This window comes from Thermobia domestica, chromosome 12, assembly GCF_964235325.1.
Source record: "Thermobia domestica chromosome 12, izTheDome1.hap1.1, whole genome shotgun sequence".
Lineage (NCBI taxonomy): Eukaryota > Metazoa > Arthropoda > Insecta > Zygentoma > Lepismatidae > Thermobia > Thermobia domestica.
In genome coordinates this window covers 59,786,178-59,809,301 of record NC_137465.1, presented here as the reverse complement: position 1 = coordinate 59,809,301, position 23,124 = coordinate 59,786,178, and the positions used below count along the sequence as shown (strand labels likewise).

Genomic DNA, 23,124 nt, shown 5'->3' with positions numbered 1-23,124 from the left:
GAGAAATTTGTCTAAGTCGAGACTCCAAATTTTATGGCCAATAACTCGAAAACCAAGGATTCACAGAGGAAAATATTTAACGTTTACTAAGCAACTCAAAACCTACTTCCATGCCAAAAATCCAAATCAAATTGGTTCTGTAGATTTCGTGTGTTATATACTATCCTTGAGATTGAGTTTTTAAAAGAGAAGTCAAATGAGGGATTTACAGTTGTAATTCAGAAAGGTTTAAAATTCATACTATTCGTAATATAGTGTGTGGTAAATGATTAAATTACTTCGATTTGGGATGAATAATCTGCATGTTCCATGATACTCATCTAATCCAAACCATAAAATAACTAACAGAAAGCCCTTTTTCGCAGAAAGAATAGGGTGTATGGAAAATATTTACAAGATATACACGAAGCTTTTATGGTTTCAAAATAGTTGTTGATGTAAGTTCGATTTCACTGGAATTATATAAACGCTTACCCCAGTTTCCTCCATAATGGGTCATACGTTGTAAAACTCCATCTTATTATCAGTCTAAGGTACATGAAGATAATTTATACAAAATTTTAATTGTACTCTTAATAGTTTCAGAGATTTGGAGAACGCCAGAGAAACTTTCAAGCCCGCTTTATTCCCCCTTCAGAAATCAAATTGCAAACTCCCGTCTTACCTGCAATTTAGAGTACAAGAGATTATTTATTTATTTATTTTGTACTAGCAGCGTTCACCCCGCTTCGCTGCGGTCACCCCGGAACGCAATAAACTTTGTTACTTAGATAATTTTTACTTTTTCGCTTTCAAGTGATATGATAAAAACCATAGAAGATTGCAGTAAATCTTAACATTATATCGCCTGTCATTTATGTTAACCCGCCCCGCTTCGCTGCGGTCATCCCGGTGCTGGCATATTGTAAAAGTGTCTGTAAAAATAAGCAAATCAATTAAAAAATTTTAAACAGAAGATTCAAGCTATTTTCCGCTGTATATCGCCTGTCATTTATGTTAACCCGCCGAGTGACACGGTCATGCGGGTTGCATATAAATACGTTTATTTTTACCTATGATGAACTAATAACAAAGGATTTGTACGTTATGGACACCTGAATGGTCAATTATCTCAAGACACTGGTAATTAAAAATTAAAGTGATATGATAAAAACCATCTAGGGTCCAAATCCTAATAACCCCCAAAAATGAAAGAAATTGGTTCAGCCGTATTAGCGTGATGAGCGGACAAAAAATTGTACGTTCTCTTTTATATATATAGATGTGTGTGTATTTATGAATAAAGCATGTGAATATTTTTCGAATTGTGATTTTTGTATGCTCAATGCTTTCTCGCATTAAGGTGTGTAATACAAAGTAAGATTTTATATGTATTGATTTGAGTGTGTATTTACCTTTCCAAAGAATATACAGAATTACCAACATTTCAATCTTCAGTACTATTCCAACCTTCATTTTATTCTTTTCTCATGTTCTAATAATATTTAATAATTTCCATTGTGTTTATTTATGTGTATAACAACCGAATTTAATATATTCTTGGAAATGAAATCCGGTTACCTATCTTAAGGGATTACGGGAGTGGTTATCCATAACTTTTAATAGTTTGGAATTGAATCCAAATCGAATACCCATAAGAAAAACAGGTAATAAGCTTAAGAAGAATTTTGCACGAGTTTGGAAGATCAGGATTTTTCTGTTTGATTTTTTTCTTGCAATTAATTTAAAATTTGGTTCTTATGTTTTTCTTCCATTTTTGTTTTTTTCAGTATCACAAGGATTTGAGTGAAGATAGATTTTGTCAAAACTGCAATCTTGTTGCATCTTTACAAAATTCTGGCCAAATTGTTGGATCTGCTTCAATATCCGTTGTACTTGAACATTGTGGGCCTCAATTGCGACCGCCGCAAGACCCAGCTCAACTTGCGAACTTGTATGCAGGTTAGATGCTCAGAGAGAAATTTAAATTTAATCACTACTGGATTACACTACTTCTGTTTGACGGTAGTACTGTCAGGTAGTTAAAATTTTCTGCTTGCATGAAAGTGTGACAGTTTATCTTAATCAGCTTACATCGTTTGAGCATTCCAAGTTCTACTTACTACCACTACTTTCGAACTTAAATTGAAATATTTGATAATATTGCAAAACCTCGAGCTTTAATAAATAAATAAATAAATAAAATTTAAAAAGGCTATAGCATGGATATAGCTTTAGAAGAATTTGAATTGCAAACCGAAAGGAAAACTGATATTTCGGCAGAAAGATCAGACAGTAGTAACACTGCGTCTAAGAAATGGTTACTGATCATTTGCTTAATAATTTATAAGTGAAAACTTATTATTTTACGTATTATTTCATTACCAAAATAATCGATATGATTTTCATTATGGAGTGGGATGTACAAACAACCAAAACTTTGAAAGAGTTTCTGAAGATTGATTTTAAAATAATTTAACTTTGTTCCTCATGATTTAAAAGACAAATATTTCTGTATTTAATCATTGAGACAGAAAATTTGTATATCAATTAAATGCTAAAATAATTACTGATTATAGTTATATTTATGTAATTTTCTACAACATGCAAGCTTTCTAAGCTTTCTTTAAAACATCTTTTTTTCTGGTTTTAACTGCTTTCCAGTAAATCTATATCAAATCTACCAATGATGGTTGCTGACAAAATTTGTTATGTTTTGATTTTTGTACACAAGATTATACTATATTTAGAGAGTAGAAAACAAGTATTCATTCATTTTTTTTTTTACATATTCATTGTTTGTTCGAGTAGTCATTTTATATAGGTATGTAAGAATATTTTGCACTTTACAAAGGTTCGCGTTAAACGCTGTAGCTCCGTTATTTTTAAGATACTGATTTCAAACAAAAAACATTTGAAAGGTAATTAAATGTACATCATTTTATGTCCAGTGTACATGTAAGTCTGCTACACTACAAGTACCTTTAAAAATAGTTGAAAGTTAAAGTTTGGAAAATACAAATTGTTATGTTTGAAATTAATACTTTCAAAGAAGAAAAACTAAAACTCCCCTTTATTTTTTAAATTTTTTTTTTAGATATAGGCTTTGTTGTATGCTCCTTTCTACAAAAGTTTGATACATGAGAGTCCCCTGCAATTTTTTTTTTTTTTTTAAATCGGCTATATTCAACCTTGAAATATCTCAAAAGGAACACGCTTGAAAAATCTCAAATTTGTACAAAGCAATCATTATTTGTGTAGTAACAATCGTGAAATTCTACTCATTGAGACATGACTGAATATCTAATATAGCTAAATATCTAAAAGATGACTGAATGCTTGTTTGCTTATTTTCAACTCTCTAAATATAGTACAACTTCGTATACAAAAATAAAATTAAAAAAATAATAATAAATTCTGTCACTAACCTTTGAATCTGAAATTGAGTGATTTCAAATGGAATGACACTCTTGAGATTGTGATCTCTAGATTAACAATTCTGTTTGATTATTAACACCAGTATATTTTATTCCTAGTGAGAATTGACAAGTAAAACTAGGTTTAAAGACAAAAAGGAAATTCATGTTTCACCTTATAATTGCAAAATACATGAAAATTTTGAATGTAGTGTTACGTCGAATAAGATGAATTGTGATGAACAGCAAATTAATAGCCTGGTTGTTTTATTTCGTTTGTAATTACTTAGTCCACAAACTAGTTCTGATTTTTTTCTTTATCTATGCAGTAATTCTTTCTTTTTTGTCCCCATTTATTTAACGTACACAATAATTATGCACTTGATTGAGTTTTCATTGAGATATATGTGTGTAATTAGTTATTTTTAAATTTCCATATGTCTTTTATCTAATTCTAAGTATCTAAGTCTCATGTTTGTTTTGAGGAGAATTTGTTTGTGTGTGCCTCTATATAAATAATGATGATCTTTAGAATTTTAGTGTCCGGATCCGGTTCTCTCTATAATTTTGGTAAAGTAAGTTTATTTTCAAATGATAAGAATCTGATCTATTATTTTTCCTCCCCGTCAGATACTCAATTGGTATCGTCACCTGTGGATCCTAATTTATTGTACAAAATCGTAGAAGAGCTGGAAGATTGGAAAGATAAGCAACAGGAAATTTTTAAGGAGCAGGTAAATTAATACAGTAATGAGTTAAAGATTTTGCAATGCTTTGATCACTTACTTGTTTTATGCGTAAAGTTACAACGAAACCTGCGTAGCGTTCAAAGTAGAGGCCATAATGTTGCACTGTCTGAAGACACCATTCCACCGACTCTATGACTCTATTTCGATTCCAATTCCTCTCTTTGAAGCGAAGAACTCCTGTACTGCAGCTGCTTCTGTATTTTCTTGGCTGTTAAAGTATATTGAATGCAGAAGGTGATCCATGGTTTGGAGCAAATCATTCGAGGGTGCGAGAACCGAATTATGTGCTGGATGTAGCCCAGTTCAAACTAGTAAAACTGAAGTTCTCAAATTGTACTTTGTTACACCTTAATCTTTACGGTTACTAAACGTCACACGCTACAGAGCACTGCTCAACCTATATGCATAATAGCAAGCATCTTCTACAGCTTAAATTGCTTCGATGTCGTGATGTATACACCGCAAATGGATGCAACGTATGTTTTGTTGCTAATCTTACGACTCATCCTTGTAGATTTTTTTAAATGTGTTTCAGCTATATCAAATATTATAGTTACTGTCTATTGTTCTTAATTGCATTTACTGTATCCAGATCATTGCACACAATGGTCATTTATATTCACCCCTCACCCCCTGAAAAAATGAAATGAAATCTTTGTTTAACGTTTTACGATTGGCTAAAGGAACAAGTGATTAAGGCAAGTGAAAGATGATTGAATCATTGCTAGAATGAGAATGTGGGATGGAACGAGAGTACCTCGAGAAAATCCACGGACACGATGTTGTCCACCACAAACTTACTACTTATTCGAAATCTTTAATGTTATTTTTCACTTTGAGACAGATTCAATCTTATAGCATGCTAAGGGAAATACATGAAAGGAGAGGAATAACTAGAGACAAAAGCAAGTGTGTTAACTCTTAAAAGTACGGTAGTTAGAAATAGGACACGTCCAATATCTTTGAAATATCTTTCCAATTATCCCCAGTGAGCAGGGAATAGTTGAACAAAATATATTTTGATTATAGATATTTTTACGAAATGTAGGAGTGGTACCAACAATTTAGTTACTAACAACTCCGATTCCAAGTCATATGGTACGATTAAGATAATTATAAAACTTTCGAACATGCCGTCTGTGTAAGTGCCTTTTAAGGAGCTTTTACAAATAGGGCTAGGTACGCTTTTACTAGTAGTTTTCTTACTGTCCTATCTGTTTTCATTAAAAGACCAAAAAGTAAGTTTTGCCTGAACTTGAAATTTAGTATTAAAGATTCCTATGAGGTGGTGAGTACCTTATTTATTTATTTTTATTGGGTGAGTATTTATTATGAATAACTATATATAGGGGATAAATGTGTGGTGACTACTTTTCCTTTTTTTCCTAGTTGTCCATGTAATGCACGCTTACTAAAAGAAAAAATAGAAAAATAAAAACCTTTGAAACTATTATGAATAATAATCAATCTGTTTATGTAATCAAAATAGAGGAAGTATTAGTCAGTTAGACATAGATCTGTTTCATGTGCTTTTAACTTGGTTCCGTTTAGGAAGAAGTTTCGAAGTGAAACATAAATTCAGCTAATGACTAAAAACGATCACTAGCACTCTTTAACCACTTTCGTTGTATGTAAATCTTGACGAGATTTCTTTGAATTACCACAGGGCTGAATTTTGTCATGATTATATCAAAATGCTAAATGTTACTTTTTGTTAATCAAGAAATATGATGCCACTCAGGTTGCTACTAGACAGTTTAGGTTAAAAAAAAAGAAAGAAAGAAAATACAGTTTAGTTTGTAGTTAATTTTTTATTGAAATTTGATTTCAGTCTTACCGATTAATTTGTATATACTTTTTTCCTCTGCGTTAGAATATTTTCCTACAACAGTGTTTATTCCTTTCCCTGTATGAGAGAGCAGAAAATGACTTAGATTTCATTTACACTCCACTCTCTCAATTAATTACTAATTATTCATATATTGTGTATTTAATGACTCTAATTTTTTTTTTTTTTTTTTTTTTTTTTTTTTTTTTTTTTTTTTTTTTTGTTAAAATACTGTCTCGGGTTTAGGAAATAAGAAAATAAAATTCTTACAGAAAGTAACGAAATTTTTACAAAAATTTAAACACTATGGATCGAACGAATAAAAGTCAGTACAATTTTGTGTCAGGAACGTTAGAATATAATTTACGGGAATGATTCGGAAAGTAATGCTTCCAAGGTGATACCTGTATTTGTGTTTGATAGATAGCACCGATATAGGTATCAGTCGAAAGCTTGCAGTGTCAGCTACAAATGGTGGCATCATTTTTCAACATAGTCCTCATTACGAGCAACACACTTGCGCCAACACGAAACGAAGTTTTTCATGCCGTCAGCAAAGAATTTGTGGTGGCTGCTGGCGACACCATTGCCGAACTGCTGCTTCCACCTCTTCGTCACAACTGTAGTGTTGGCCCTTAAGGTAATACTTAAGTCTGGGGAAAAGCCAAAATTCGCAGGGCGCAAGATCCGGACTATAGGCAGAATGAGGCAGAATGCCAGCAGATGGGACAACTTTGATTTTTTTTGGCGGAGGAGAGGACGTGTGGCGCTACTCCATCGACTGACGCTTTGTTTCCGGGTCGTAATGGTGTATCCACAAGTCGTCGCCAGCGATGAATGTTTCTGGGCGCACAACCTTCCGCAGTCAGAAATTCAATGACAGCACGCTGTTTCAACCAGACGTCAATACTGGATGCCATGAATTGCTTCATTACTCCGGAGCGAGAAGAGATAGGAAGGTGAAACAAGTGATATTCTATAGCTTAAACATCAGTGCATTAATGATAAACAGTTCAGAATGTTTGCAGTACTATTGGCCAAGTAGTGGACTTGGAGGCATTACTTTCTGAATCACCCACGTATGATTTATAATAATACGTGCAGTCAATGTGGTAAAAGTCTTACTTCTTATTAGCGTTTAACGGAAATATTTTTTCCAGAGATGAAATCTCATCCATTCAATAGACCTCATTAAGGTGAACAAAGTAATATGTAAAACCTCATGCATAGTTTTCGAGAAAGTAAACAAAAACATGTTTTTCTGTAAACGTAAAAATGGATACTGCACGAGTTCCATGGCTTTTAGTGAGGAGAAACTACTGGAATGTACCCGCATTAAACTCATCATTATGTCACTAACAAGACACCAGTACATAATATGGTTAATGAGATGTAGTCTAAAATTGTCATTAACGTAAATTTTAATGTCTGTTTAACTAAAATATTGTCCGAAGATATTTTAAAATTCTGTTGTGCAGGAGTAGGTAGACCATAGATAGAGCAAATTAGTCCGGAATCGTTTCCCAGTACTGGTTCTTATTATAAAATCTTCTATAAACAGTATTTTACAGAAGTACTACAATGATGTAAATTCTCTAATATAAGGTAGGAATAGGTGTCCTGTCAACCTGACTGACTCGGGAAGGATTCCGAAATAGCTGACTATGTTAAGGGATGAACGACACTGTTGCTCCACTGCAAGCAGAGAGGAGTTAGAAATCCCGACAAAACTCCACTGCAAGCTAGAACGGGTTGTGATTACGGATCTCTCGCTGCTCCACTGCAAACAGAAAGAGAGGTGAAGTTTCCCACAATGCTCCACAGCAAGCCAGGAGGGAAAGGAATCGTTAGCTCCACTGCAAGCTAAGGCTTTGGGTTTGGGTGAGGTGCTTCCTAAGCTCTACTGCAAGGCAAGAAAGGGGGTTTGAGCAGTCGAAATTGATGGTGTCCATGGAATCCTCTTGGTTATATTGGCGCTCCAGGTGATGTGGTGGCGCTGCTGTTCATATAACTGGTAATGTCGCTGTAGTCTCCGTCGTCTGCAGCCGTAGTACTTCATAATAAGGTACACGTGGTTGTTATTTATAAATAGGAGCACATGTTGGGTGTTTGTAAACATGTGGGACATTACAATATACTGAACAAAATAACATACATGAGGGTAAATTCTCATGTTTAATTTTCGAGAAAATCAAAGAGAACGAATTTTGTGGAGCTATAAAGTACATTGTTTGTTGCCAGTAATAATTCATAGCTTTCATTTTGTTAGAAAAAGTGTGTGGTGATATTTTTATCTTAAAGTCCTCCCCGGTGATCTAGTGACCACACTTGATCCATGGTGGATTCGCGGTGGGAGATAAGAAAATTTACGGTAGTTCGGATTCCACCTTAAACTGTAGATTCACGTCTTGTATAGCCTCAGCGCTGAAAAGAAATCCTAAATTCAACATAACAACTCTTTGTCATAAGTATTTTTTGATAAATAATGGCCCGTTATAATGTGTTGATATTTTTCTTGCGTCATTACGCGGTTCTTGTTAATGTTCATTTGAAATTCAGTTTTTTGATCAAATGACTGGTATTAAACATGTAACACCGCATAATACTTTGCTATAGTACACAAAGCGTGGTTTAGTAGAATGGGGGAGGGAGTCTCACCTTCGCTACCCCCAAGATTCGTTGATTCTATCCCAAGCCATGTGAGCTTCTGGAGGACCGAGGATTTTCAATGTCTTCACGTTCTTCCACTTCACCAATTCTTTTATCATTCACTTACATTTAATTACAGTCTTTTAGCTAACAATGCATAATTGATAGATCTTCTTTTACAGAACAAATGACTATAGCATATATATAGACATATAAACTGGATTGAATAACTACACATCGAAACACATTGGGCTTTTTATGCTAAATTTTCTTCTCTCGTTTGTAAACTTCCTGACAATTACCTTGTGGTTTCAATATATTCTAATTAATACCTGAAATGATTATATTTCAGCTGAAGAAGAAGGAACGATCACACCTATCCAATCTTTCGTCAGAATGGCAGAGAAGATGCGAGGAGTTAGAAATAAATTTTCAGCGAGGCGTATCGCAATGTCACGAAATTATGCGGACTCTAACATGCTTAGCTTCCGACCTCAAAGAAAAGGGTCAAAGAGCAAATGAGAAAGAATTAGAGGTAAGAATATAGGAAATAAGTGCTTTTGTAAACAGTTTCTACTGGCTTCTGAATGTTGTTGGCATGTGGAAACTTCCTGTTGTGCAAAGGTCAATGGAATAGAAGAGCGTTTCAAACTTTGTGTTATAGAGCCTGGAAAATAATTGTGCTTAACGAAAACAAATCGAAAAGTCAAGAGTTAAATCAGCTTCGTTCCTAAGTTAACGAGTCTCGCAATGTGTGGAAAAATAATCTTTGATACTTATATATTACAATCACTCAATAATCGAAGAGACACTTTTTTGAAAATTTTATAGAAAATCATTCTTGGACTAGTTCATATTATCCAATTCGAATGTTGCGGAAGTTGAGTGAGAGTAGTGTCAAACTAACGATATGAGTGTGAGATGGAGTATGATGTCGGAGTAACGAGAATTAAGTCAGTCAATAAGGGATGATTTAGGGTGGAATAAGGTAAAAAAAAAAAAAATTAAAATAGTGGAAAGTTGGAATAAATTTTATTTTCTTCATAAAATGTCCATAACAACGTCTAATTTTCCACCTCTCTATCTCCCCGGATTTGGCCACCATCTTGGAAAAATGGCGCCAAAAATTAGTTTTTTATAGATAACTCTCATGGAAAGCATTTTAGAGCAAATCATGCTACTACAAAAAATAATTACATTAAATTCTCTACAAGAAATGTTCTCTTCATTTTTTCTTTAGGATGCTCCGTTTAGATGCTATAGGCGTGGCTAATTATAAATTTCTCTTTCAGCATCGCTTTGTAGCAGAACCTTAACGAAACTATTCTGACACTATTTTGTTTTAGTGATTTTCTTATAAAATATAAATTAATATATTTTTCGTTTCACTGTGGTGTGACTAAAGATAGTAATCAGGTCTATTGTAACCCAAGGGTGGAGAGCTGGTAAACAGACGACATAAAATTTGGGATGTTGCGAAACAAATCTGTAGTGCATTTCTCCATATATCCATTCCAATCTGGAAGATGGAAAGAGAAATGCATAATTAGCCACGCGTATAGCATCTAAACGGTCCATCCTAGAGAAAAAATGAAGACAACTTCATTTCTTATATAATATATTTGGTAATACCATGTTTTGCTCTAAAATGCTTTCCGTGTGAGATATTTACAAAAACAAACTTTTGGCGTCATTTTTCCAAGATGGCGGCCAAATCCGGAGTGTTAGAAGGGTGCAAAATTAATATGTTGTTACGGATACTTTTATGAAGAAAATAAAATTTGTTCCAGCTTTCCACCTTTTTTTTATTCCTTATTCGACCCTTCATTGACTGGTCTAAATGTCGGTTCAGGTGAGCAGATACCTAACTAGTGATATGAGTGTAGTAATGTTGGAATGATACGATTGAAGGAGATTAACTAAAAGTGAGTACGTCTCCCTTAGAATATGCTCCTCTCATCCTTCAACAAGTTGCTATGGATATTACTAAGGAATAACTGTTAATAAGTTCAGTATCATCACTCTACCCCTCCTTCCAATGCAACAGAAATGCTGACTACAGTACTGGATATGTAGTGTGTCACTAGTGATTTTGAGTTATATTGAGATAGACCTACAATTTAGTGTGGAAAGAATATCAGTCAAACTTCTGTATGGCTTAAGGAGATTAATCTGAAGTGCAGAAAGATATTCATACTAGTGTCACCAAAGTGTTTTGAATTTTTTTTCTTTTTCAGAATTTGCCCAGAATGACTCAGATTTCTTTTTTGCAATAATCTATTTATTCATCAGAATGAAATAGATTCCATATAGTGCGCTTCCACAAAGAGCTGTAACAACCTGCGAGGATTGCTATGTACAGTTTTCTAATTACAAATCCAATATTTTATTCCTAAGTAGTGAACACTATCAAGAGAGAATGGAGAGTATTGACAAATTAAGTGGTAAAAGAAAAGCACTGCTACCCGATCAAAAGTGGTGGTGAAAAAGATATTATTATCTGATATACTTTTACTCTCAATGTGACTTTCCTTTGATACGCTTCCTCGCCTGGGAACAAAATGTTGGATTTGTAATTGCAATATTGTGTATATTATTACTCTGAAATTCTTGCGATCTTCTAAGTAAAAGCACACCAAGATTTTTTTTTCTCATTTTCATGAATTCCTTCCTAGTGCATTAGATAACAACATGAACTTATTTATATGTTACAACTTTTTCTTCTTTCTTTTTATTACTAAAAGAGTTAATATAATTTGTTGTTTGTACAGTTCATACGATTAAAAGAGGAGATGGACCGGAAATATTCAACTAAACTGCAAGATCTAAGAGAAGCTTCAAGAAGATTGGAAGATGATGTGCAATACAAGGTATCAAAATTTTGAATTTCGGTTTGTTGAACGGACGTTGGGCATGATTACCCGTTATTTGTTAATCCTTTTTAATCCTGAACGCAAACTTTCATTTCTCTAGTTCAATAGCAGAAAAACGTAAAAAGATGTTTAGTGTGTGATATCTCTTTTAACAATATTTTGTTCGCAAAAGTTAATTAAGCTTGAATAAGGCACATAACGTGTCCAAAACTTAGTTTCCAGTGATAAAATTCTAAAATAGAAATACAAGAAAACTTGAATGATGATTATCTTAAAACCTTTTTACTGTCTTATTTTTGAACTAGTACAGCGATTTCATAATTATGTGTGAACGCTGAAAATGAGCATATATCGAAATACATTCAGGTAGTAAGTTAACAGAATGCTTATATAAATTGAAGTGGAAAATTACACGTAGTATTAAGAAAACTTCATGACTACTACAGTTAAACACCAATAGCACATTAAGTTAATCTTTTTTTTTTTTTTTTTTTTTTTTTTTTTTTTTTTTTTTTTCACTGATTGCAGAGACCAAGAACTTAGAGTGCCAGTGACCACGTAAATTTACCTCCATGAGAAATGAGAAATACTTTGAAAAATTATTACCTACTTAAATGTGGATTATTTTCATACTTACCATAAGGGAACGTTTTCTCCAAACCACATTTAACTTCTACCCATTGGCACTTTAACCTTATATCCATCACTTGGATTTTCACTCTTCAACCTCAACTTGACTCTGTCGTTGACCTCCCAGTTTTACTTACGCCATCCTTACGCCATCTCGTGACCTCCCAGCCTTAGATATTAATAATAAATCACAGTAAGGTGAATAACTACGTTTGATAATATTGTAAAATTTGTGGTAGGTAGAACTAGGTTAATAAAATCAGAGTCCGGAATTGACTCCCACTACCGGTTTATTTATAAAATCCTCCAATAACAACAGTATTTACAGAAATACTACGGTGCACTTTTCTCTAATTGTAAGGTAGAAATCAGGTAGCCCAAGACCGTGTGGTCGTGAACAAGATCTCTACATAGCCCGGAAGCAGGCTAAGCAAAGTGGCATAGGAATCTCCAATGCTCTGAAGCAAGCAGTGAGGAGGATTAAAATTACAGAGCCCCGAAGCAGGTTATGTCAGGAGGAAAGAAATAGCCAAGAGTCCCGAAGCAGACTAGAGGCTTTGAGGTAGGGTTCTCTTAGTGCTCCAGGTGAGCAAGAAGAGGGAGACCAGGAAACTGATAACTGTCCGCTGGTTGCTGTGTACAGAGGGGCGGTGGCGCTGCTGCTATTCTGTTATCATGTGACTTGTAGGAGGTGGTTGTCGTCTGCTTCTTGTAGTAATCCTACGTAATGTGTAGTACGCCGACATAAATACATGTGGTGATGTTTACAAACAGGAACATATGACATTGTTTGTTGGAGCATATGACAGAAGTACGTGGTACATTACAATATACTTCACGTATGTAAAATAATAAATACATTGTACTAAGGAAGTTGAAAACATAATGAGTTAGGCACGTACGTCGACATAAAGCTATTTACAAATGGTTAAACAAGCATTCTGAGAAAACGTAATTTTGAGACTGAACGACTTGTCATCGGGATATAGAAAAGAGTGAAAGAAAGAAAAATAATGCAAGAAATATATATATAATGAGTGAAAAAGTGAATGGCTGGACCGAGACTCGAATAAGTTTCTAGTGTTCTTTTTCTTTACACTACTACTAGATCTTTTCAGTCTCGAAAGTTAAGTGAGTGTTTATATCTTGTTCCTTCAATATGCTTTAGGTCATAACTATTATATAGGAACCTTTTATTATGACTCGTATGCTTACTCTGAGTTTCCATTGTTTTAATCACAAGTTGTACGTAGTTACAATAGATAAACTTAACTACAATTACTTAATTCGTAATTATAGTTTAAAAAAAAAAAAAAAAAAAAAAAAAAAACTTGGGCCTACAGCTCAAAATGAGATCCTATCCACATCGTGTATCAAATAGGAAACAGACTAACAAAAGACACTTACGCCATTCTTTTGAATAGCTAATAGCAAAAAATGAAATTAAAGTATTAATCATCCTACAGTTTTTATACTCAATTTCTTCTAACTTATACTGGCGCTTTTCTGCATTTTAAATGAATGTTAATTTTAATCTATAATAATCGAATTGAAAATTTGCAAGTAGAATTTTATTTTCATTTCGCTTTGTGAGAGAAATGTTAACATAGCTGATATTGTTTCTAAATGTATAACTAATAAGCATACACATATGAAGGTTGTTAAAAAAAAGTTCTAAGCCTACTTATGAACGGAGCAGCAGAGTGTTTATGGATGGTGTTTCTTTTCAACATTGTCACTTGACAAGTCAACATATTTTGCCATCGATATTTAAGTGCATCAATGATGCTAGTAAAAAATGATTTGTCAAAGGCATGTAAAATTTCATCTACGGTATACATGACGTCATTATTAGTATCAAAACGAGTACCTTCCATTTTGGAAAGATATGAAGGTCAGAATATTCAAACTCAGACGAATAAGGTGGGTGGGATCAATCCGTAGCCGCAATCATGAATTGCTATCATTGCGATGACTAACTTGTGGCTTGGGGCATTGTGTTGATGGAGAAGCACACCTCTTGTCAGTTTCCCACGTCACTTCTGCCGAATATTGAGCTGTCGTAGGAGACCTGCCTAGTACTACTCAGTAACTGTTTGACCCTTTAGAAGATAATTCAACATCATTATCCCTTCTGAATCCCAGAAAACTATATCCATTACTTTTCTAACTGAGGGCACTGACATGACCTTCAGAAGGTAGATGAGGGGTGTTTCCATTGCTTGGAACTTAGTTTGGACTCTGGTTGGTAATGGTGGACTCAGATCTCGTCTGTTACGAATCAACTGCGAAAGGCGTCTGGATTTGTCTAGAAACAGGGTGAAAAAAAATCATTTTTGTTAATTTTTTTTTATTTAAATCAAATCTTTCTCTTCGTATAGTGAAATTATTGGGGTTTAATTTTAAATTCATCCCCCAATCGTTAACCTATTTCAATCTCAATGTTTCTTATGCATTATGGAAAAAGTACAGCAACGTTTTATCAACATGGCTTTCTTTTTTTCTTTACAAAAGTTACTGATATTAAAAAAAAAAAAAAAAAAAAAAATAGAATTAGCTAGCGGCATGAAATACATAAAAAGTACATAAATTTCGACTAAAATTAACTAACTCATTCCATAGCCTATAGAACCCGGAGGTTCAATGCCGCACTCACAAAAGCTCTCCATTGACTTCTATCCTTATGGCAGGCTCCAAAATATCATTTTTATCATGATAAGATATCGTTCTGAAATCACTGTAAAAGAATTGGAAAACTATAAAGTTCAATACGATCAAAAAATCATTTTAAATTTCTTCAAAAGTTTCGAATTAAAACAATTTATGTAAAAAGTGGTGTGATTTTCCTACTCTCCCCCATTTAGTACATAAATTTCGCCTAAAAGTTTTATTTATTTATTTTTTTTTTCTTCGGAGAGGGGATCAGACCTCTCTAAATACGCCACTATTATCTGGAAACACAAATAGACGTGGACACAAAAGAATTTTCGTCTTAAATGTCCATGGTTATTTCCCCGTTGGAATAGTTAACGGTTTAGAAACCCTATGTTACTAAGAGAAGAAAGCAGGATTCACTCGTTACCCGTTCAAAACGGGATTTTCCCTAATCTTTCTCTGCATAATACTCGTTTTCATACTGTGCTTACATACATTTGAGTCTCATTACGTTGTGATTATTATCTTCCATAATCGAAATAACAGAACAGAAACGAGATTTTACTTCTTTTCTCTTTAAATTAATTTATTCCGGAATTTGATTTAAATCAACGACTTTTATTTAAAAAAATCAAGTGATTTAAATCTTGATTAAAATCGTGATTTAAATCAGACTGATTCAAATCAATCCACCCTATCTGGAAGAGGTGAAGATTGTCCCTTGAAATGTTGCGTCTGATGAACTTTTAATCAGGTGTTTTAAGTTGTGGCATCTCGCGGAAACTTTGCTCTTTCCCAGATGCTGGGTGATAATTCGATCGGTGCTTACAGTAAATGAGTACAATGTTTCATAAACCTGCCTGGTGGTCAATCGCCGATCGTCCATGATGATTTCATACACTTTTGTCAATGTTCTCCTTAGTTACTGCAGCCATGAGCTTTCTGATCGGAGCCCCTCTTAAATTTGGCTGCCTATTTCTTCGTTGTGGCCTTTGAAGTGGTTTTATCACCTAAACTAGCAACCATGTCAGCGTGGATCTCCTGCAGCTTTAAACGTATTGTGGAGATATTCAGTAACAGCTCTCGCCATGGTCACACATTACTCACTCTTCTGTCTTTGCGGACTGTAACAACAGAATAAAAGTCGATATTAATACCAAATCGACAGTAGGAAGGTTCAATAAATACGGCCTAAAATATTACATGTCTATAGTTTTAAGATTTCTTGGTTAGACTTAGAATTTATTAACAACCCTCGTATAACAATATCTTTAAATAAATTCTCAAATATTGTAAATTCTGTTTACTATTCTTTTTCTTAAAGCTGTCTCAAACTTCAAACATTTCGCTGCAAATGGAGGAAAAGGTTACCCGTTTGGAGCAAGAAAACAAATTGTGGAAGGCCAAAGTCAAAGAGTTAGAAGACGAACTTCAGAAAACGGAAAAGGGTGCTCTTTCAGAAACTCAGACAGCTTCTTTACTACAAGAAGTGGTAAGTTAATTAAATCACCTCAGGTCTGTAATCTCTCGATTGGTTTAACACAGCTTTTAACATTTACCTATCCTGGACCACACTTTTCATTCCTTTGTAGCTTTTCTTCCGTATACCTTGTTAATTTAAAAGATTCTAATAATTTTCTGTAATGGTACTAACTCTGCTCCGAAATGCTAGGTTCTTCAACCTAGAAAGTTAAATAAATATAATATAGTATATATATCTATATCCATTCAGTCGTTTTAGTTTCACTTTTAATCTTGAGTGCGTTATATGCAAATACTTATCAATGTAATGAGAACACCTAAAAAAAATAAATTAAAAAAGCAACTTACCAGATTAATATGGCGTTGGACCACCTTTCTCGCTCAGAACAACTCTGATGTGACTTGGAATGAGTGATAGAGGTCGTGAATGGTAGCAGGTAGAATATTATACATTTCCATGTGGAGCGCATCACTCAGTTTTGCGAGATAGGATGAAGGGGAAAATCTGCGCCAGATTTGCATATCCAAAATGGACCACAGATGTTCAGTTAAGCTAAAGTTCGGGCTAAGGGAGGTGCTCAACTTCTTCCCGTTTGTCCTCAAACTACGATGCAACAGCTCCAGCTGTGTGAATGGGTGCATTTTCATCCTGGAATATGGCGTCGTTACCCAGAAACATCTGGACCATAGGATGCACATGGCTCCCTAAAATAGCGACATAAGCATAGGCAATGGCACGACCAGTAAGCGTCAACACAGGATCCACTGAAAAGCAGGCTATAGGAGCCTACAGCATCAGAAAGCCGCCGCCATTTTCATGATTCGGCGAAGACACTACAGATCATACCCTTGTCTGGGCATCCGCCACTCATAAGTACGGTCCGTGATTTGAAATAAGGTGAACAATAACTCATCCGAACATGTCATACGTTTCCAGTCATCAGTGGTCTATGTTGCATGTTAACAGCACCATTGGCGTTGTGCTAAAGATTTATGGTCCCTTATTCGCCTGTGCAACTCAATCCCGTATGTCCATGCCATGTTACTCGCGGTGAACTGTGATTGTCGACACAGACTGTAGGAGGTGATGCTTGAATTTCTCCGTCACTTGCATCGCAGTCGCACGATGGTTCTGAGTGACAAACCACTTCAATGCTCAGCGGGACCTGTCACTGAAGGCTTTTTTCCAACCACTTTCCTCTTCGCCGATGTGGTTTCGTCGTGAGTTTTGTAGGCCATGATCACCTTGGACACTGTTCTTCGTTGACACACTTAACATACTTGCTAATCTTGTCACGTTTGCACTATATAACTGGGCGCCAATAATTTCCTCTTTTTTTGGAAATTAGAGATATCGCCCATTTTACACTATCATACTGTACTCAGCCGTTCTATTGCTCCTCACGTAGTACGAAGTTTCGCCCTAACACATCACCACCAACCCAGTCATCGATGTGTTTTCAACTCTAGGTGTTCCATTAAATTATGAGTATCTGTACGTATTTTTTTTTTTCGATAGGTTTGAATCAATTTGATTTTGCTTGGTTGTAATCTAATTTCAAAAACTAATACTATATGTTCGCTTGCATTGTTTGATACGTAATACCAATGTTAGTTTAATCATTTTACATTTTTTTTATTTACGTATTTTTTTATTATTTTTTCGGTGTACTTTTGGAGAGTCGATAATAGTTAAATAGATTTTCATATTCCTATATATGTAAATTAAAAACTGACTATGTGATAATCATTATTTGATCTGTATTTATGAGTAAATACATTTAGCAGGTGAATTTTTTTCTGTTATATACTTGTATTAAAATATTTTATGCTCCAGTTGTTATGCTTATCTTTGGTGTGCTTGCTTTCGTGTTCGATCAGCTCCCGTATATAATTCCCAAAGTTAAAGAAACAATCACAATTAGTATATTTCGACTATAACTTCGTAAGAGTTTAGAAGATTTTGTGGTGATAAATAACTTACTTTCGTTTTGTACAACTGAAAGAAAAAGTGGTAAATTTTCTTATGTTTTCGCTGACGTATAGATAATATTACCTCTTTATATTAGTAAAACTTTTGTCAAATTATTCACCTTTTTCCGAATTTTCTGGGAAAAGAAAATCTAACTGAAAAAAAAAAAAAAAAAAACACTCGCTTTCAACGGCATAGAGAAGTAGTATCAATGATTAGGTTGTAGTTGTTTATTCATTTTTGTAGTTCGTGAAACAGTTATCATCATGCAAACAGTTTATAGAACAGTATCATTTGTGCAGCGAGAATTGGTTCATATTTTGATGCTATTTGCATTTTCAAGATCACTGACCACTTCACAGGTCCCATAATCTTGCCGAGCAGACAGTGATCGTATTTTGTACTTAAGGATATAAGGCATACCTTTATTTTGTGATTGTAATAAATAGGCGTGAACATAAATAAAGAAATGTAAGTCGCAAGTATTTTAGGTTTACTTAGCCACATATGCAGATTTAACTACTCGCTTATTCTCCCCGTCCTCGCCCTTGTGAGTCCATTTAATCCATTATAAAGAATCCATTATTATCTTTGTTTATGTAGAGTCAAAGTTCTTCCTATGTAACGTTGATTGGAAATTGTTTACCTATCTAGAGATTAACAAATATTAAGGTAATGAATAATAGTCATTATTTGACCATCTTCATAGTAATGAATAACAATCATTATTTGATCATCGTCATAGCGGATAATCAGATAAGTTAATAAACTTTAATTAAAAATCTTTTTCCGTTAAAAAATGGAGAAAACAGTTGCATTTTCTAATGTTAAGGGCGTTTTTAATTAAAGTTATTGGAATATAAATACATATATTGGATGCCAGGACCGTGTCTCTTACCTTCTCTTAATCTTATTCGTGCACTTCAAGTAGCATAGCCTAAAATACTTACAACACTAACAAAAATAATAAAATATAAAAAATACATAAAATAAAATAAATAAATAAATTGTAATTTTCTGTATTAAAAGTTTTAATATGTAATCGTTTCGTATGCATTACATAAACAGGCATTAAAATTTTCATACTATATTTCAGAGAGCCTTGGAGACGAAATTGGTAAACGCAAACAATGCCAAATACTTTTTTAAGCAACAATGGTCAAGAGCTGTTCGAGAGATTCACCGCCTTAAATATGAGAACCAAGAAGCAATCCAAGTGAAGCTGAAACAAGAAAGGGAGGAATTGAAGAAACTTGGGTAATAATCTAAAAATATGTAATCAATTAAATATGTAATACAATTTAGATGTTGTGGAATCGTTCGCACTACGCAAATTCCTTTTCTTTCTTTCTTTAGCTACGTAAATATGTACTATGCACATAGTTATTCAGTTGTCAGTTTATAGGAGATACTTGGTTTTTAACATACAGCTGCTGATGTCTAATATGTGCGTCATTTGTTCATTGAGTGATAGGTGCAAAGAGAAAGACGTAAATATTTTGACTAAACTAATTGTTGAAACTTGTTCTGCTGATTTCAAATCTCAGCTATGTTTGCTCTCGTCAGTTATTTTCATACAACTAGAATGTGATATTGTGCACTGGAGTTGCGATACTCAATAATTTATTCAATGAAACCCTTTGGTACGAAAATTAGTATAAACATAGAACTTTGAAAAATTAGTTGAGAATTGCAACTGTTTTGAACTTAGTGGTACATATTTGACCCTGCATAATTCTTATTCATTACTTTTCCTGTAGATCATAGCAAACCATTTCAGTGTATGTTTTACCTCAGATTTGATTCTTTCTAGTCTTACACTGTTAATAGCATCTCGGGGTTAATTGCTTTTGTAGGAAGTAAATATCTATGATAATCATCTAAATTTAACATTAAAATCTATGTTGTTTGAGAACTATTTCGTACAAGAGCAACAAATGGCGTTTACTAAATATTAGTATTACGTATGATATACCAGTAAAGAAAATACTTTACAAGCATTTTCGTTAAGCCACTCCAACAGATAGGAAGGAAAAGAAGTAGGATGGAAAGTAGGAATAAAGAGCAGAACAGTACCTGGAAAGCGTTAGTGGAGTGGAGTGTTGGAGTCCAGTGATACTTTTGCCAGGTTGAAAGTAGTAAGAGTTTAGTGCAAGGAGATAGCGCTAATAGGAGGAGTTGATCGCTCGTGTATAATTATGTGAAAGTAGAATGGGAAAATAGGTACATAAATTAATAAAATTATTAATAAATATATTATAAAGTTAGAATAAAAAAAATGTGGAATAATTCATTATAAAAAATTTGTAGGTAAAGTAATTGTAAATTTTAAAAAATGATAAAAATAGGAGTATGGGAAATTCAGTGGGTGTAGTATGTTGGGGTATTATAGACGGTTATAACTTCCTCAGTTAATATGTAAGATAAAGCCATTAATTCGTACCACGCTCTCACCTGCGGTGCCAGGACTCTAGTTCCAGGGCAGGCCCTTGCAATTTGCAGCCCCCTGCAGTAGTATCATTTGACACCCGTCCTCCAGAAAGAATACATCTCAACCTTGGAATACAGAGAAATGTGCTATGGCACCTGACCAACGTCCTGGTGTGCTGTACTTCTCTTTATTCTTCGTTGAAGGCATAATGTACTATTGTGTTGGCGTGTTTTTGTCGAATTTAATTTTTAGTTGGTTTTCCACTCCTTATATGCACTTTTCGTTTCCCGGTACCGCATCTGTGTAAGGTTGGGTGTATTGCTTTCTTTAATTTGAAGCTCCGTAATAATTTTTTTTTTTATTTTTTAAAATATAGCCGCTATGGAAAGCTTTAATCCACATGTTAGTGACTTTGGAGATACTATACGAAATATTATTGATGAACTAAGTGACTGTGACAGTTTTAAATACCTTAACGAAATTGCAGATTACGTCAAAATTCAGTCCGCCAAAGTTTGGTTCAGAGTAAATACGTACAATATTTGGTATTTGTTATATATATATTTTCTTAATATAGGCCTACTAAGTTAATGTTAGCAATTGACATCCAGACATCATGTTCGAATTGAAATTTAAAATAAAAAAAAAAAAAAAAAAAAAAAAACTGTTAAAATTGAAGAAAGTAGTTGGGGTTTAGCAGCACCCCATCTATATATTAAAAGGCATTGAAACTGTCTGTGTAATCTAGGATTAAAAGCCACAATTTTATGTATGTTACCCTATCATAGTTTTATTTGCATTAATGAAAATATAAAATTTACTGAATAATAATAATAATAAACTATAATAAGCAGAGGGGTAGGTCGATGAGAAAGTATAAAGTTAGCTCGTGTTCGTTAGGAATTAACTTTGAACTCCCCGAATATATATATCACATCCAGTGCCGGATTGACGTATAAGCTAAACAAGCTATAGCTTAGGGCCCCATTCGCTTGGGGGACAAAAAACTTTAAAGAGAAAACTGATTGTAATGCAATTTCCAAATGACAAGAAAAAGCAAATAAGATAAAACGCACGTACAACAATGGTGTTTTGTATTGTTATGTACTATGCTTTTATGAAGCAAGTAGTAGGGCTCTATTTCTCAGCCCCGCTTGTAATGAAGCCCCTGTTATCCAGCCCGCTTCCGCTTATAATGGAGGCCCCGTTTCCCAACCCTACTTGTAATGGGTCCTTGTTTCCATTTAGATATCCAGTAAGTCCATAAATTAACATATAGCACATATTCAAACCTTAAAAACGGCGACATTTTGTCGCTGAAAAAGAAAGCTTGAAGTATAAAGGGCCCCTTTAAATAGCTTAGGGCCCCATCAAACTTAAATCCGGCACTGATCACATCAAGCTCTCGCCGACACTGCAAATTAATTTAAAAAAAAAAAAAAAAAAAAACTTTCTCATTTTGTCGATAAAAGACATAAAATTGCATATGCTTACTTACATTGTCATTCTTAAAGTGCATCATTATTGTTTTATCTAAAAGAAACTATTCTTGCTTTCATACTCGCAAAATCGGAAATAAGGCCTGTGTAGATCAATTTTTGTCTAATATCATGTTCAACAGAGATAATAGCCAGTTCCTCTAGTCTGTTTACTGTCATTGTAGAGCGTAAATAAGAAAAACAACCCTCGCTACTTTGCAACTATTACTAGCATTGAAAGTGTAATCTACGTACTTAATGCCACCTGTGACACTGGGACCAAATTATTTTCAACATTAAAATGAACAACTTTTGTTGTGTTGAATCGATTGTTTTTTCTGATTTCAGTCTAGAAGACGATAATTCATTCCACTTCTTATGAGACTTTTCTATTTTCCATGTTCATTAAGATGAACATTTAAGTGCCCCCAATGATTATACTCATCGGAAGTGATTAGTGAAATATTATCGGTGAAATATAACTTATAACAGAAACATAAAACTAAGTCTTTTTCTTTAGAGTGCACCAGCCACGATCTATTAATATATTCCCAATGTTTCAGTTGACGTTTATAAAAGTCATTAAAATTTTCTACCATTAGAGTTGCGTGGAAAAACAGGATCAGTCCCTGATCTCTCTGGAGGACTTTTGCGTACTACGTATTTTCCCTCTTTCAGTACTAGTTAATGACTAATTCTGCTGTACTGGATCAGTATAAATTTCAGATTCATTGTTGAGTTTTTGTAGCTTGGAAGTTTTTCTGCCCTCACTGATAGCAGTTTCAAAATTGTTGGATCCACCATTGAAAATAATAGCCACGACTTCATTTTCAGTAGTTTCACATAATGCATTACCATGTGTTACGTTGTCTTTTCCAGTTTCGAAATATTTACACAAAGACCAATATTGTTGCAGATTTATTTTTATCGGACTTCCTTCTTCCTTCCTTCTCCGTTACTGATATGTGGCACTCGACAATTT

At 34.0% G+C, this 23,124-nt stretch overlaps 1 protein-coding gene across 1 annotated transcript in view; it reads left to right on the top strand.

Annotated features, from left to right (window-relative positions):
- Window positions 1–23,124, top strand: part of LOC145666474 (centrosomal protein of 120 kDa-like) — a 117,155-nt gene that overhangs the window by 84,601 nt on the left and 9,430 nt on the right. The window contains exons 9-14 of the mRNA XM_081733728.1: window positions 1,770–1,941; window positions 4,026–4,129; window positions 8,974–9,156; window positions 11,393–11,491; window positions 16,104–16,271; window positions 19,330–19,490. Coding sequence (XP_081589854.1) covers window positions 1,770–1,941; window positions 4,026–4,129; window positions 8,974–9,156; window positions 11,393–11,491; window positions 16,104–16,271; window positions 19,330–19,490 — 887 coding nt within the window. The remainder of the gene's footprint in view (window positions 1–1,769; window positions 1,942–4,025; window positions 4,130–8,973; window positions 9,157–11,392; window positions 11,492–16,103; window positions 16,272–19,329; window positions 19,491–23,124) is intronic.